The sequence below is a fragment of the Camelus dromedarius genome, chromosome 6 (assembly GCF_036321535.1).
Source record: "Camelus dromedarius isolate mCamDro1 chromosome 6, mCamDro1.pat, whole genome shotgun sequence".
NCBI lineage: Eukaryota > Metazoa > Chordata > Mammalia > Artiodactyla > Camelidae > Camelus > Camelus dromedarius.
In genome coordinates this window covers 54,263,151-54,281,110 of record NC_087441.1, presented here as the reverse complement: position 1 = coordinate 54,281,110, position 17,960 = coordinate 54,263,151, and the positions used below count along the sequence as shown (strand labels likewise).

The 17,960-nt window shown below is 33.5% G+C and overlaps 1 protein-coding gene across 1 annotated transcript in view; it reads left to right on the top strand.

Moving 5' to 3' along the window:
• UFL1 (UFM1 specific ligase 1) overlaps positions 1 to 16,299 on the top strand; it is a 33,594-nt gene extending 17,295 nt beyond the window's left edge. Inside the window, exons 9-19 of the mRNA XM_031456055.2 lie at positions 14 to 189; positions 1,428 to 1,607; positions 3,320 to 3,440; positions 5,778 to 5,894; positions 8,933 to 9,050; positions 10,199 to 10,362; positions 10,446 to 10,576; positions 12,601 to 12,681; positions 12,988 to 13,073; positions 13,631 to 13,811; positions 14,405 to 16,299. Of these exons, the coding sequence (XP_031311915.2) occupies positions 14 to 189; positions 1,428 to 1,607; positions 3,320 to 3,440; positions 5,778 to 5,894; positions 8,933 to 9,050; positions 10,199 to 10,362; positions 10,446 to 10,576; positions 12,601 to 12,681; positions 12,988 to 13,073; positions 13,631 to 13,811; positions 14,405 to 14,623 (1,574 nt within the window). The 3' untranslated portion in view covers positions 14,624 to 16,299. The remainder of the gene's footprint in view (positions 1 to 13; positions 190 to 1,427; positions 1,608 to 3,319; positions 3,441 to 5,777; positions 5,895 to 8,932; positions 9,051 to 10,198; positions 10,363 to 10,445; positions 10,577 to 12,600; positions 12,682 to 12,987; positions 13,074 to 13,630; positions 13,812 to 14,404) is intronic.
• The last annotated feature ends 1,661 nt before the right edge of the window (positions 16,300 to 17,960 follow it).

Sequence of the window (17,960 nt, the reverse complement as noted above, 5' to 3'; positions counted from 1 at the left end):
GTGATATTTCTAGAATTTGATGCTTTGTCCAGACTTGGAATCCCAGATGCTGTGAGCTACATAAAGAAAAGATACAAGACTACCCAGCTCCTGTTTTTGAAAGCAGCTTGTGTTGGTCAAGGACTTGTGGATCAGGTGGAAGCATCAGTAGAGGAAGCCATCAGCTCTGGAACATGGGTTGATATTGCAGTATGTTTAAAAATCTTTTTCTTAATTTTCCTTTAAACCGATGACAACTGATGTTTCACTGGCGTGCAGCCATTTTAAAATTAGGATACATAAAGGTAATCATGGCTTTAGAGCTAAATTCTAGCAGTCATTGTTATGACAGAAATAATCTTAATTATTTTATGTTTAAAGACTTTCTAGCTTTTGAAGTAGAGGGACCTTTTACATATGGATAGTCAACATCCAGAATTCTGTGAATCTCAAAATAAATAAGCAGACAGTAAAACACTCATATCAGTCCTGCCATACAGGAATTGATGAGACTTCTCACAGTCTTATCCAAGCATTTACAGCTTTACTGGCATCAGGCATCATGTAGCATTTGTTTGTTTCCTATCCATTAATCTCTGCTAATGAATTAACACAAGCTGCTTTAGCACTGATAAGTGTTTTACTTCAGTGTTCAGTATTCACCTGTCTTTGTTATGCCAAAAAGGTAAATGTAGGTGATAAGAAAGAAGTGGGAGGCCAATCCATTATTTACTACTCAGGGTCCAGATTCTCTTTATAAAGCAGAAAGTACTTTGCTTTGGAGACATGTTTCCCAGAGATTCCAGGTGTCTTTATTCATTCAAATTTTATTAAGTACTTTCTGTGTGCTAGGTACCATTTTACCTGTTGGGAATGCTTTGTCCAGACAAATTTCCAGCTTTCAGGAGGGGTGCTTTCATGAGGGTGGGGAGCAGTTGTTAATGAAAATAATAATTTCGGATAGCAGAAAGAGCTAAGAAGAAATGTATTTTGGAGGCAGAGTTATCAGGACTTGAAGTTGGATTGCTTGTGAGTTTGTGAGAGGAACTAAGTGTGACTTGTAGGTTTTGGACCAGATCAGCTGAATGGAGAGTGGTTCCATTAACTGAGATGGAAGAATGATGAGGAAGAGAATATGGGAGCTGGGAGTCGGGGCAGGAGGCACAAATCCACATTGTTTTCAACAGGATGTGTTAAAATTTGAGATGCCTATGAGGAGTATGAGTGGGGAGGTTAGGGAAACAGTAGGATATGTGATTTCGGAGTTCAGAGTGATGATAAATGCAGAAATATAATTTGGGAGTTTGTCAGCATATAGATGGTTATGAAAGCAATTGGACTTAATGAGATCACTTAGGGAGAGCATATATATATATATATATATAACAAATGATTTATCTGTATTATATTGCATTTATACTTTGTTTTCATTTTTCTTGTAATTCTAGCCTCTGCTGCCCAGTTCTTTATCAGTTGAAGATGCTGCAATATTGCTTCAACACGTGATGAGGTCACTCAGCAAACAGGCTTCAGCTGTGGTCTTTAGCGATACTATTGTAGTCAGTGAAAAATATTTAAATGACTGTATGGAACTATTCAGTGAACTGATGCACCAAAAAGCTGAAAAGGTATGCCAGATTTTCTTTCACCTACTAATTTCAACCGTGTTATCACATAAGAATCATCTTACGACTTTTGAAAAATGGGGTTAGCAGAATACCCAAAAATGAACAGTGTTTCATAAGTCATTTTCCTTCAATGCATCATTCCTTTTTTATTTCCTCTCCTGGATTTGTTTTTCTCCTTCTTCATTCCCATCAGGACATAAAAGTTAGAACTTAAGAGAGCTGATTTTATAACTTGAAATCACATAAATGAAATTACACATTTCACAATTAAGTCACCTGAGGGTATTGGTCCAACATTAAAATCCATAAAAATAGTATCTATGGATTATATACATAAATATACAGTACATTTATTAATTGGTACACAGCATATTTATTAAATCTAGCAGAGCCTCGTTAATTTTATCTATTTGGGGTATACCAACAGGATAAGTTACTGAGGAAAAAAATTATTAACAAAATTGATCAGTTCCTTAGAACCTGCTATTGAAGTGCTGAGAAGTCATGCCAGGTCTGCTTTAATGACTGTTTAATTCATGTTTCTATTTAGTAGTACCGTCTACTTATAAAGCCTGCTCACAAATAGGTAGCACAAGCTAATTTATCTCGGTTAGACTTTTAGTAAATTCATGAGGGGTTATTAAATATATATAAATAATTTATATTTATCCTATTCCTTTTAAGCTCCAATAATAGTCTAAAAAAGAGGTATCTTTTTACATTTGGCCTGTAAAGCAGCAGAGAGGAGTAAAAAGTATACAGGATTGATACCAGTAAACCTGAGTTCTAATTTCAACTTCTTTACTCTCTGTTTGACTTTGGACAATAGACCTCCAGTTTTTCATCTCCAAAGAAAGGATCATGATGCCTGCTCCCCCAGGGATAAATGTAAATAAAGGGGCAATGTAAATAAAATATCTGGTATGTTAGCTACCAGTTACTAAATGACTACATCATTATTTTTATTTGTGATCTTTTGCTAAACTGAAAACACAATCATCAGTCTTTTTCTTTCCTTGTGCTCCTTTCTCCAAGCACAGAAATGAATTCAGAAAAAAAGGTGATTCTTTTGTTTGAACTTTCAACATTGTAAATATTTTTCCTTGGAAAACCAAAAAAGAAATACTGTTTTTAACACATGAAAATGTACATTTGTCACTACAGATTTAGAACTCTTTCCCATGATAAAGAACCAGTTTCTGAACTTGAAAATAGTTTATTGTTTCTAACATAATATTATAAAAGCAGAGATCAAGAGGAAAAAAGTTTACATGACTAAGTATGCCACTCATATGATCATTATTGTGGGATGTGGATAAAGATTTCATTATTTTTTTTAGTAATCTCAGATTTCCAAGTGGCATTGGACTTGGGAGTCTTGAAAAGAAAGGGAGCAAGTGTCACCCATTAAGCCGTGATAAAACCAGTCAATAATGGTTGAAGAGGATTGCATCTGATGCTGTGTGATCAGTTGTTCAGTGACTGAAATGGATTTCTCATTGGCTGGTAATAGATACAAAAAGCCAAGAACAGCAAGGGAAGAGACTGATTACGGGGAGAAAGTCTCAGCATGGCAGCTGAGACAAAGCTCTATAGTTTCTTAGCAATGAAACCAAACAAGAATTAGGATATGAATATATAAACTTTTATTTTATGTTTTTCTTAATGTTATATATTTTTGCCTACAAAAAAAAATGCATGCTTTATTTCAGGAAATGAAAACTAATCCTGTTCATTTAATCACTGAAGAAGATCTGAAACAAGTCTCCATTTTAGAAAGCATTAATACAAATAAAAAGGATAAGAAAGATGAGCGAAGGAGGAAAGCAACAGGTAACAAAGAAAATTATTATTATTATTGTTGTTGTTGTTGTTGTTGTTGTTGTTAACAAAGAAGATTCAAGAAAAGTTTTTTATTTGTTGTGGTGAACTTTGCATTTATCAGACCTTTGAAAGGACTTTTGTTTGGTTGATTTGCCTTTAACTGCTAATATTAACCAGATCTTTCACTACTGACTTAACTTTTGATTATGAAGATGGAAATATTGGTGATTACTTATTCAGTGTTTTATTTTGTGAGAACTAAGCTAATTTTATGACTTTCTGTTGTTTTCTTCAGCCTTTATGTTCCCAGTAGTTTTATTGGTTTGGTTTGGTTTTGCGGGGTTTTTTTGGTTTTTTTTTTAAGTCTGGAATTTTGCAAGTTTGTGTTCATCTCAAGGCCTTTGTACAAGCTGTTCCATCTACCTGGAAAGTTCTCTGCTGAACTTCAAGTAACTGTTTTCTTCTTAGAAGAACTGAGCTCTTCATTAAGAGCTCACCTTTAAATGTCAGATCCTCAGGGAGGCCTCCCTAGCCCCCTATAGAATAGTAGACACACACTGTCACTCTCCATCGTAATATCTTCCCAGTTTTTTTTACATCACTTTTATCACTGTTCTCCATCTCATTTATTGTTTCCCTGGTACTTAAAGCATTCCTTGGTATTTTTTAAGTTCTCCATAAATACTTATTGAGTGAATGAATTTCCCAAGGAGATTTTTTTTTAAATTTCTTTTTTTAGTTTAGAGTTACTAGAAATTACCCTAGGTAGCACTGATATACTAGTAACTTGCTTTGCAAATTAACATATATGTCCCGTACTTTCTATGATAGGAAAAATTTTAATAGTGCTATATCAGGGTTAAAGAAATTAGATATTTACTATATCTCGTTAATAAATATAGCTATATTGAATATGTGTTATAAAAACTTAATATTTATTTGCTGTGAGAATTCACTCCTATTTCTTTGAGATTGTTTCCTCTTCAAAAACCCTTTTCTATAGAATCTTTCTGTAGTATTTTGAAATGTTTCTCTATTCTAGAAAAACTGCATAGTAAATTACTGCAATAAATCATAAATCATAGTAGTATTCATAACCATGAATATTTTATTTTATTTGCATGTATAGTTACAAATCCACCTTCATCAATTGGTTTTGTACTTATTGTCAATATAACAAGTCTGTTTTATACTCTTCTAAAAATTCAGTCATCCAGTGTTTTGTTCTTAGTGATAGTGCTACAGTATTGTAATAGCTTAATTACAGTTCATGGAATAATGTCAGACATGAACATCTTCTCCATAAGAAACTTATTACCAAATGTAAGAAACACATTCACTTTAGACTTTTGCTTTTGAAAGTTGTATTTTTCTATAATAAGAGCAAGGGAAAATAAAAGAACTTATAATTATAGGATATGATGAACTCTAAGGGAATTCTACTTAAGAGTTTAGAAAAAGATCTTTATATAAATTATTTTATTGAAAAAATTTTTATGAAGAAGTATATTTTCAATATTTTTCAGTGCTAGTCACATTAGATAAGTATTCTATTTTATTTAAAAGATGTTTTAAATGAAATATCTAATAGCACAGAAAAACTTCAATAACATTTTTAATTTTTTTAGTGTTTTAGTTTATTTCATAGTTTATATTTTTTTAGTCTTCATTTAGCCAGTGTAACTATATTTTTAACTTAACTATATTTTTCTGCTTAACCAGTTTAATATTTTTGGTCAACATTTACTGAGCCCCTGTTATGTGTTAAATAAGCATTGCCTTAACCCCAAGAAAACAAACATTAGTGAGACATGCTCCCTGCTTTCAAGAAGTTCATTATCATTTTTGGTGGCAGGAGAGCATGACTCCTGTAAACCTCGGTAATAAATAATTTTTCAATCAAGAAGACAAAACCAAGTATTAGTAAATTTGTGAGGTACTATAATAGGGGATAGTAGTGAGGCTGTGGTAACAGATGAACAAACTAAGGCACTTTTGGGGAAGGTAGAAGAGGAGGTAAAGGAATGGGTTTGGCCAAGAAAATGTCAGTTAAAGCTACAGAAAATGGTGTCATTAGAGAAAGAGGAAGAGACTGCATTCAGAGCAGGTAGGCTATCTAAGTGAGTTGCTCAAATTCAAGAGATTTCATATCTTATTATTTATTTTTATTGATTGAATTCATAAAACTTGTTTTAATAAGGGAACTACAGCCTTAAAAGTGAGTAAAAGTTTAACTTTACAGTAGACAAATAAAAGGCAAGTGATTAAATATGTCAATATAGTGTCATTTTTTTCTAAAAATGGTAATTTAGTTAGGTAATACTAACGAATGTCACTTTCCACCAGAGGGCAGTGGAAGCGTGAGAGGCGGTGGTGGCGGCAATGCCAGAGAGTACAAAATTAAAAAAACCAAGAAGAAAGGAAAAAAAGAGGACGATAGTGATGATGAGTCATCTCACACTGGTTTGTAGCTTTATTTCACTCTTCTCTGAATGCGCATGATTTTTTTTTTAGCGTATTTTCTTAAGATGCATACGGTTAGGTGTCTGTGCTTATACAGAAGGTCCTTGCTTTGCATAGTTTAAGTGAGTGCAGATTTCACAGTTAGATAACATCAGTCCCCCAACAACACTATTCCTATTGCAGTTACCAGTGTATATTAACTCTGAGCAATTGCATAAAGCGCAAATTTTGCTACTGGCTCCTTAGTCCACAAATCAACACATAAATTACAGATATGCATGATGATCTGTGACAATCCCATCACTTATTTCAAAGTTTATTGGAGATTGGTCACTGTGCATCTCTTACTCGCTTTATCCACAGAAAACACAGCATGTAGTTGTGTTGCGTCCTTGTCCCCCAGTGATAAATCGTGTGGCATTTTACAAAAATGAATAATCAAAAGAGGGAGTTAACCAACAAAGACAAATGTGTAACAAAGAAAGGAAAAGTGGTAACACTGGAAATAAAACATGAATCAAGAATAAGTGGAGTTATAGAAGAAACACCTGACCGATCGTGGGAATGTTGACGTTGCCTCTGCTCAGGAGACTTTAGTGCTGCAGTCAGAGGGACTTGGTAAAGGCACATTTATTGACGTAAATGAGGAAAATGGTCATGATAAAAAGGATAAAAATGTCTTAGAGGATGTGAAGTTGGCAAAAAGCTTCACATTAAAGGAATTCTCAGAGATATTTCACAATGCTGAAAGGGCAAAGGATAAAATGTTGGAAGCTGATCCAGAGTTAAAAAAGGAGTATGACAGCTTGTCCAGGCATAGAAAAGATGCTTGCTCTGTATTTTAAGTTACAGGATGAGAAGGCAAGCACTGTTCAAACTATTCTCGGTAGGTTTTTTACCAACAAAGAAAACATTTTCATTCTCAGTGTTTCTGATGCACAAAATTACAGTGTACTAAATTAGAACTATTACTCTTACGTTTTATTTCTCTATACATTTATAACCAGCAATAAGAGCACTGAATGTTTTCAGAACAAACATTTTTAAAAGGTTACAGAACAATCGTAAATTTTCTCATTGTTTATTAAGAACACTTTGCCGTTTCAGCTTGCATAGTCATTTTTATGGTCTCCCAACTTCCATGCAAAACAAGTTAAAATATATTATGAAAAATGAATCTCCACAAATTTAAGTAGGAAACATTAATTTTTTATGCACATTTAATTTTTATGGTAACACCTAATTGGTTGGTTGCTTCTATCTAAGCAGGAGAATTAAGTATATGAATCTTTCTTTTCCTCGACTTGTTAGTGTTTGTTATGGTTAAGGTAGGAAGAGGCATCTTACTTTGTTTTTCTAAATAAAATTATGATTTTTTTATGTTTCTGTTTAAAAATAATTAATGAAACTATGATATCTCTTTTTCCCCAACAAAAAGAGAAGACAATTTGAAATGATAATTTGAGATTTTCTTTTACCTCTTCCACAGAATTTATTATGTGTGGGTTTGAGCTGGGACATGTAAATATCAAGTGACAAGGCTTCAGGTGTTAATGTGCTACTACTTGTAACGGCACAGTTGCTTAAGATCTGTCTAAAGTAGTCTAAGACAGGTAAAAATAGCTACTGTTCTCAGTGTACATTAAACAGTATTAATTAAAGGGAAAGTAGCTTCCTAGAAACTATGGGCTCTCTATCCTTATTTTAACTAGCATTGACTGTTCTATGTGAGTTTTTATTTTTCATTGCTAAATGGATTTTCCTATTCCCCAGATGTAATACAAGGAGTGAGAGTGAAGGGGTATTTAAGAAAATACTTCTCTAAAACCTGTAGCCTTAAATAATTGTTAAATAGGCATGTGATACTCCTTTTGTGTATAGTATGAGAGAGGGGCTATAAAAGAGTAAAACCATCCCACCTTAAAAAAAAAAAAAGGTAATTTCAGTGCTTTTGACAAAGGGTTGTGTTGTAATCTCAGAAATGGAGGATGCAGTTAGGTTCTCAGCTGAAATATATGACCAACTCAGTGTGAAAGATTACTAGAAGGAAACACAGTTTAATAACTAGTAAAATGCATTCAGGACGCAAACAGAGAAATCAGATACTATCTGGAGTGAAAGGTCAGGAATGGATAGCAGATCTCCAAAAGAAAGGATAGCACTTTTCCATCTGTTCTAAAGCTGTGATCTCAGCTACTTAGATCTTGATGCTTCGTGAAAATTGGTTTTTGAGCTATTCTATTTTTATTTCTAAGGTTTCACTTTTAGAGTCAGCAACCTAATTTAACTGGAAATAATCACTTTTTTATATTTTTACAATTAATAATGGACATATTGTTAGCTTTCTTTGCAACTCATACTTTTTCAAGTAAGTGAGTAGGCATGACATTTCCACTGTTAACAATTACTTCCATTACAGTAGCTGCATACAAATTTTTCTTGGTATACAATCATTTTTGAGAGCAAAAATAAATTATGGGTGTAAAATTCTAAGTTGTTTTTTTCATCCATGCCTTTCCAAAAGACAATTTTTAGCTTAATTCTACTGGAGTTTAGGCTCACTTGATTATTAAGATTTTTCTTGAAAAACTTACATAAGTTGTAAAGATGATTTGATTTTTAGTAAATATTTATTTTTATAAAGAAGGAAATTCTGCTCAGAATCCATTGTTCAACAAAAAGAAATTCTCCTATCCTAAAAGTTGTTTTTCTATCCACTTGTTTTTATTTCCAACTATTTGCATCATCCAAGTTAGATTGGGGGGGGAAAATCATCTATTATTTTTTGATTGACTTGTAGAGAAGTTAGAAAATCATTACTTAAAAGAATGCCACTGTATATCCTGTTTTAACAGTGTTTTCATTAGTTACTGCTACTTGATACTGTCAATTTTGGTGGTAAAAATTAATAACAGACTTTATGGTAAGCAATGAATGAATTACCATCTTATTAAATATGTGAATGGAAACTTATTTGCTTGTAGGTTGCTTACTTGTTTGTTTTTATTATTTTTCCCTATGGCTCATTTTTATTATAGTAAAGAGGAAGCCAGAGATCACTTTTATGTTCCAGGATGAGATTGAAGATTTTTTAAGAAAACATTTACAAGATGCCCCTGATGAGTTTATGCCTGAACTTGCTGAGTACTTAATAAAGTAAGTGTAAGAATGTGTTTTCTGTTTTATGATAGAAATTTAGTGAGTTATTAAATAAAATTTTTATCAAGATCATAGAAAACATAATTTAAGTGTTTTCAAAACTTAGAATTTAACCCAGTCACCAAATGCCAGATTTTGTTTGCCTACAGAAGGAATTCAACAAACATTTAAGTGCTCTAGGCAAGGCAGTATGAGAAATATAAGGCAGGAGTGTGGAGGCAATTCTCACTTACTCATCTTACAGACCTAGTTGGGAGAAAAACACCAGCACCGATCATGGGCTGGTCTCTTCATTGCACAAAAAGGAACGTCTGAAATGAAGGAAAGATCATCTTTACAGAGAGTTTACAGAGACTAAACTGCACTTTTAGGGAGAAAATGAAGTAACAAACTACCCTCAAAGAGGATAAATTTAGAAATTACTTTCTTGTAGATGAGCCAGGCTAAATTTCCTTTTATACAGAAATTTAAAAAATTGTGTATAACTTGACCATTGCTAACTAACATGGTTTTCTCTCAAAATAGTCTCTGTGTGTAAGCTTCTCTAAATGTAATCCAGGATCCTAGTGCATCTAACTTTCTGAATTTAGAAATACAGCTTTTTGTAGTGAGTTTTTTTTTAAATTTAAGTGAACATTCTTGTGCATGAACACGTTACATAATTATATTTTTCATATCTAAAAAGATGAAAGTTACTATTAATCATTTGCCATTACTTTTTAAAATAATCTATTCTGAGTTGTTGGGCAGAAAAAAATTTTTTTAAATACATTGTCTATTACAGTACTTTTGAAATTAAGAATGTAAATTTTTAATCCTGAGGATAGAGGTCAGATTTATAGTCTACTATTCTCCAAGGTAACTTTAAAAAGCCACTTTGAATTGAATTTGAACTGAAGCTTTTGTTATTGTTTTTTTGTTGGCTTTAGTGCAGTAACCAAGTACTTAAAAACTGAGAAAAATAATTCATTTAAGTTTTAATTTCTGGGATTTGAGGGAAACATCATTGTGAACTATTCTCCAAATAAATCTTACTAGTTTAAAAAAAAAGATTTTTTAAAGCCTTATTTCCATAGAAGCAAAATTTCTTATCTGTGTAAACCTAGTACATTTTAATAATCTAAATATATTTATCTCACACACAGACCTCTAAATAAAACTTACCTTGAGGTGGTACGTTCAGTGTTCATGTCTTCAACTTCTGCCTCTGGAAGTGGCAGAAAGCGCACAATAAAGGACTTGCAAGAAGAGGTTTCAAACCTTTACAATAATATTCGATTATTTGAAAAAGGGATGAAGTTCTTTACAGGTATTATACGTAATATTGTTTTCTCATTGGTCCTCATAGTTGTTTTTGGACATTTATTTTAGTAAAGCACCTTTATTTTCCAGATGATACCCAGGCTGCTCTTACCAGGCACTTGCTGAAGACAGTGTGTACAGATATCACGAATCTCATTTTCAACTTCTTAGCTTCGGATTTAATGATGGCAGTAGACGATCCTGCAACCATTACAAGTGAAGTAAGTCAGTGATTTTCTTGCCACTGTTGATGTGTTTTGATTTGAAATCTGAGCATGTTTTATTTTCTCACACCTAAGAGGAAACTAAAATTCAGGAAGGAGTTTTTAGGGAAAAATCTGTCAGATTTTTAGTTCAAGTTTAGTATAGTGTATATACAGTTGCTACCAGGATGGGTGATATAACCAGTCTATTAAAAGTAGTAATAAAAGTAAGGAAACACTAGTCACTGTGTCTGGAAATGCCTGTAATAAAAAATCACAGCATGCATGCTTGGCCTTCTGCTTCCTATTATCATGTAGAAAGCAACAGGAGAACATTAGAATTAGCTCTAAAAATAAATAAATAAATAAATCCAGTGGTCTACAGAATCTTTTTTTAGCTCAACAGATGACTCAGATTGCAAGGCCACATGGTGAAATTAAATCCAAAGTGTGAAGGTGACTATTTAAGGAGGTAGGATGGAGAGACAGGACAAATGAACTGACTCACTTTACACAGATCTTCAGAGAGAAGAGATGTCCATCATAGAAGCAGGAAATAAAGCAGCTGAAGTTTTAACAAATCCTTAAAGGTCTAGGCTTAGCACACCAGTTTAGAATTCCAGGAAGCACCCAGAACACAGGAGGAAAAAAAAGTAATAATGCTTAATTACTTTGGAATCAACAGTTTTAATTTCTCTTAATTATTATTGTGTTACATCCCTTTTTCCTGCTGAGTTATAAGTCCCTTATCAATGTTCTGACCAGATTCTATAACTCTGCAGTCATTTTCATTTAGTGACACCATCTCATTTATTTAGGCTAATTCCAGTTCATTTTCTTAAATTCTAATCTCGAATTCAAAGCTCATTCTTGCCTTCTTGCAATGTAAGATGGAACTATGGCTCCCACTTGCCCAGAGGAGGAAGTGTATGGTCTGTCCCTCGAACTCCTCCTCTCCTTCTTCCTCACCCTAGATCCACTAAGGTTGGAGATTTAGGGAAAATGAAAGAGGCACAAGTACATTCATGCGACTAACTGCATATCACTGGCATTGATCTGGGTCAAAGGAAATCAGTCTAATGCTTGTGGCCTCTCATGATGTGGCCATTGTCACATAGGTTTGAGGGGGATGTTTTTAATATCATGTTACTCCCTCTCATAGCAAAGACTCTTTCTAAGCCTCCAAACAGAGGTCCATTTATCTCTTCCTCCTACCCCATGAAGGTACTGTTCCCTGTCCATTCTTCGGCTTGAGCAGTGATTCCCAACTGCTTGGACAGTTCATATACCTGCCTGTGTGTCAGCCTCTGCTATGAGAAATACATGGGGTCCTGTCCTCTACCCTTCAAGGGCCACAGAAGGATTGGTGTAGCATAGGGCAGGAGTCAGTGGGTTGGTCCAGTCTTCCAAGACATACTGTAATTTTCAGGGCCTGCTGACCAAGCCATTCCAGTAAGGCTTCCAGAAATTTTGCACTAGGAGGAGCCATAAGACTCTGGTCAAGAATGCCACCAAACTTCACAAAACACATCTATGTGAAGAGAGGGTGCTGAAAACATTCCCCACACCAGACAATATAACAGGCATCCATCCATCCACGGCACAAATCCCCTCACTTACAGGCATCCATGATTTTTATAAGTGGGGGTCCCCTCAGCTGGTCTTAGGGAAAAACACTGTTCCCACCACAATGAAAAAGAGAGGGAGCAGCCTCTCACCCCAAATCGTTTTTCTAACAAGATGAATGGTGCGTGTTCTCTGTTTCTCTCTCATCTTCCTCTTATACCGCTGGAGCAGATGCAGGGAGGAGAGCTGTATCTGACCTCTTTGGCTGACTGGCTGTTGACTAGCTGTCTGATTTTAGAGTGTTTTAGTATATTTCTAGCCCTAATTTGTAGTATAAAATTCAAGAACAAAGATAAATTCCATTCTGCATTCTGTTATAGTAGTAAATAAACATTTTTTGTTTTGTTTGTTTTATTTGAACTTATACTCATACATGTCAAAGGCACAACCTCAAAGGAATTTTTTTTGCCTTATAGGTAAGAAAAAAAATTCTAAGTAAATTATCAGAAGAAACTAAAGTAGCTCTCACAAAACTCCATAGCTCTCTGAACGAAAAGGTAAGTAAAGTTTTATTCTATTTAGATACTGGGTTAAAATTTGTGGTCTTTGAGTAGATTTTTATCAGAGTAATTGTAAACTAAATCTAAAATTAGTATCCTGCACTGAGACACCTCTTTTGGAGGTGAAGGAGGAGACCATGCTGGTGGCATTTAACCCTCTTTAGTCCTAAATCATAATTTCAAATTTTAATGGAAAAATGACCTTTTTAAAATTATAAAATTATAGAACAGAATTAAATGAACTGCTTTCCTGTAGGCAAACTGTTTATAAAAGTAAATCATGTTATTAAATACCTTTTTCAGAGCATAGAAGACTTCCTTTCTTGTCTGGATTCTGCAGCAGAAGCTTGTGATATTATGGTAAAAAGGGGAGACAAAAAAAGGGAAAGGTAACATTGAATTAATCTGTATTATTAATATTAATTCTTAGATGTGTGATATTTCTTGTCTGAAATTGGAATTTGACTATCTGAATCTTCATAGAGAACTGTTGTATCTAAGTAGCTGTAGACCTTTAAGCATAGTCAGTCTTCATTGTCCCTCTCTGACCCAAATGAGTAAGATAGCAGAGTTCCCTAATCCCACAGTTGATCAAGCATGGGAACTTCCTGTTAGCTTTCCATCTTCACAGAAGAGCTTATTTAAACCAGTGTACTTCTGTTTGGTCCCTAGTCCAAATAAAAAGCATACTTACTTTGAGTATCCCTGCCATATGTATAGGGGGTGTGTGTGTGTATAGTTTTTTCTGTCATTTTCTAACATACTAGTTTTTCCATGCCATGTAGGGTTATATGTGTCTGTATTCCATATTTTTTAAAGATCTCTTAAAATGTTAATGGAACTGGATAATTAAACTAGAGAAGCTAAAAATGAATACAGAAGGGAAGAACTGAAATTGATGAGAACTTGTTAAAATATGGTAATGTGTTTGTGTGATTTTGTTTAGGCAGATACTGTTCCAACATCGACAAGCCCTGGCTGAACAGCTGAAAGTCACAGAAGACCCTGCTCTTATTCTGCATCTCACATCGGTCCTGTTGTTTCAGTTCTCGACCCACAGCATGCTCCATGCTCCTGGAAGATGTGTCCCACAGATCATAGCTTTTCTGAGCAGTAAAATTCCAGAGGTATTACATTCTCAGTGCACTTGAAACTTCTAAAGCTTTCAGGTTTTGAATATTTTGAATCATTGTGAACACTAAGACACAAAACATATTAACATCATCTTCCTGCTTCCAAGAATGCAAGCAGGGAATGAGGAGGTTGACTTTATCACCATAGCTCAGGAATCTTTCAGGATCCTGTAAGATCCATGGTAAAGAATATTCTGAATTTGGAATAATGTTCAGTCTTCCATTTCAGTTTATGCAGGTTAACCTGTCCTTTAAAAACCAGCTCAAAAAGTCTTATGCTTCACAAATTCTTCTGAGAAACTCCTCAGCTAAAAGTAATTTGGCTTCTTTGATCTTCCATATCACTTTGTATCTTTGGTGATAGAACCTAGCTCAGTCAACTTATATTAAAGTGATCTGTGTTCATATTTTGTCCCCTCCAAATAATAAACTCCTTGAGAGCAAGGACCTTACTAGATTCAGCTTTCTACATCTATGTCCTGTACTTTGTAAAGCTGAAAACCTTCAGTGTGTATTGGTTGAACAAATCCTACTTTGTTCCACAGAAAATTAAATCTGTTAACTTTTCTTCTTTCTGTTTTTCACAGGATCAGCATACTCTTTTGGTAAAGTATCAAGGTTTGGTTGTAAAGCATTTAGTGAGTCAAAGTAAAAAAACTGGGCAGGGAGAAGATCCCTTGAGTGATGAATTAGACAAAGAACAAGAAGATATCACCAGTACTACTCGTAAAGACCTTCAAGAACTTTCTTCGTCCATTAAAGACCTTGTCCTTAAATCCAGGAAATCATCAATGACAGAAGAGTAATGATTTTAATTTACTTAGTGTTGTCATAGAGTAAACATTTTTTTCCCCAAAGATAAAGGTGAATGGTTACCAAAAAATACTCATTTCACAATCCCCGATAGGGCCTTCCATAGTCACAATTCAGTTAAAAACAGTAGTGTTGTATTCATTGTAAATGTTATAAAAATGTGAATTTTTGTAAATTGGGTTCTCCATGGAAGATTTCTTTTTCACATTGTAATTCTAAAAATTACACATTTCAGGTTTATTTTCTTTCTAGATGCTGAATGAAGAATAAATTTTCTGGTATCATTTTCTCTAGGAGAGGACTTACTTGTCATCTAATTGGATTTCAAGTGACATTATTATATTTACATATATTGGGGAGAAACTTAAAATGTAGTCATGTTTAAAAAAAAAAAAACCCTGTGGTGTCAAATGAAAATAGTGTATTTTATTTTAAAATTTCTAGAGAAAGCTTCAAACCTAAAGTACAGAAATTTGCTTTTTTGTTTGTTTGTTTTTTATTACTAAGCCCTTTTATTTCTGTCAGATAGAGGGCCTCCCATCTCCTCACCAGGAGTGAACTTTTATGTGGTTGGAGGCTTAAGGGATACTTACAGGTGCAGAACACCAGAGGGGCCCAAGCATTGCTGTGCTCTAATCTGTAACAAGATGCTAACAAGAGTGAAAGAAAAATATATAATTTACTACTGATAGATAAAAGTCACATTTTAACATTGTAAATTAAAAATTTAATACAAATGGTTTCTTTTAACCCAGTTTGCATTTCTAAATTTCATTTTTTTATAGCACTTAATACTTTGTTGTAAGGGGATCTCCAAGTACATTTAAATTGCTGGAACTTTTTTTTTTAAAAAATGGGAACCCTTATTAAAAAATATGTATTCTTGTTTTATAAAGATTATTAGTAGTTAAAAATAACTAAAATAGTTCCTTAGAGTAATCATTTCAACCAAATGTGTTTCAAGCAACAATTTATTATATATCAAAAAAGAATTTATTTAAAATATAATAGGAAGTTAAATCTCAAATATTAAAAAGTACTATTTTGTATAATTCCTTATATGGCATTTAAAACTCTGTTTTAAAATGTTTGGATACAAAGATTGGTCTACCTCTAATTCTAAATAAAGTATTTATTGCTTGAAAGAAATTAATACAATTTGCTAAGCATTTTTATTAAAGTAGATAGGAATATAACATAAATTTTAAAATATCTTCCATTGGTAATTTTCTATTAATGTATTTTCATAAGAGCAAAGGAAGAAAAATGACAAATCCTCTGTGACCACAAACTCCTATTAGTTTTATTTGTTGATTCAGCTTCCAAAATATTGAACACCCAACCTAATTTTTTATTGTCTTTAAGGACCTTACCATTTATGTTTCAAGAGATACCAAAGTAATCCATGTTTGTATCCAAACTAGATCATAGACAGTGAAGCAAATAAAAGCATTCTTTCTTAATTTGTGAAAATAAAAATAGAAGAGATGATGAAGCAAATAAAGCCATTCTTATTTTGTTTGCATAAAATTTTTTCATTTATCAAAATGGTTATTTTTCCACAGTAAATAAGAGCAGTTTTTATTGTTTTTTGTAAATAAAATTATATAGCTGATTTTGTATGTAAAAATCTAATTTCATTAATAAAAATTGTTATCTTCTATGATAATGGACAGATTTAAGAATGTTATTTAAAATAAACTGGCCTGTTGTTTCTATTAAATATGGTACTTTGAAGCTTCCATTTTAATTACTAGGATTAATTGATACATATATAATATAGTTACAATTTAAAATTCTTATTCTGAACATTTTTAAAGGATTTTATTATATTTTTCTTACACAAAAATAGGTCCATAGTCCTCTGTGTCTTTCTTTCCTTGAAAGTTTGCCATTCATGAACCATTTCACCTTAGTAAATCATTTCCATTGGCTACATTTCAGCAAATGTGTAGCTAAACTCTCTTATCTATTATTCCTATCATTGCAGGTAACAGTAGAGATAGTTTAACAATGTGCTCAGGTATTCATGTTCATGTGTTCCATCTCCAGACCGTATGTTTTTGAACAATCAAAGCAAACCCACTTCTGACCATCAGAAAAATTCAGTGTAGAGTGACATATCTTACCAAAATCAGAGTATATTTTCAGAAAAGACCTTAATGCTAAATTAAAACAATAAATGTAGGATGTAGAATGTAACCTGAATGTAGAACCATCTTGAACTTTTTAGAGAATGTACTTTAGTCAGATTGTGAAGCACCAAGGATGAGGTCAAAGTGATCTGAAGTATAGTGTGTCTATAGATTGAGAAGGAACGATTCATTCCTTCCTCCAAAATGCCACTTGACCCAGAGCTAAATGGAATTTCTTTCTATCAAAAACTAACTTATATGAGTTGGGTAGAGGATGGGGACAATGGAAGGTTTGCTTTCTTTGTTTATTACTAATGAAGCCTTTGCCCCAGTGTACATGGCAGATGAAATAAAAACACATTTATAAACTTCGGGATGTGTATTTTTCACAAAATCTGGGAGTCCTATTAAAGTGGCTATTAAAATGGTCTACATATTCACACAGGTTGCTCCATCCTGAAGGCCATACTCAGCAAACAAAAGAATAAAGAGAACCCAGGACTCCACAGCAGTCAGAGAAGAAAAAGAAGAGGAATCCAGAGTGGAAAGGAAGAAGCAAAACTGCCACTGCTTGCAGATAGCATGATACTACATACAGAAAATCCTAAAAATGGTGACAGAAAACTACTAGAGCTCATCAGTGAATTCAGTAAAGTTGTAGGATACAAAAATCAATATACAGAAGTCTATGCCATTTCTCTACACTCACAATGAAGTACCAGAGAAATTAAGGAAACAATCCCATTTACCATTGCATCAAAAATAATAAAATAGCTAGAAATAAACCCCACCTAAAGAGGTAAAAGATTTGTACTCTGAAAACTATAAGATGCTGATGAAAGAAATTGAAGACCATACAAACAGATGGAAAGATATACCATGTTCTTGGGTTGGAAGAATCAATATTGTTGAAATGACCATACTACCCAAGGCAATCCACAGGTTCAATGCAATCCCTATCAAATTACCAATGGCATCTTTCACAACTGTAACAAAAAAATTTTTTTAATTTGTATGGAAACATAAAAGACCCCAAATAGCCAAAACAATCTTACAAAAGAAGAATGGGGATAGAGGAATCACACTCCCCGACTTCAGACTACTACAAAGCTACAGTAATCAAAACAGTATGGTACTGCCACAAACACACAATAGATCAATGGAACAGGACAGAAAACCCAGAAATAAACCCACA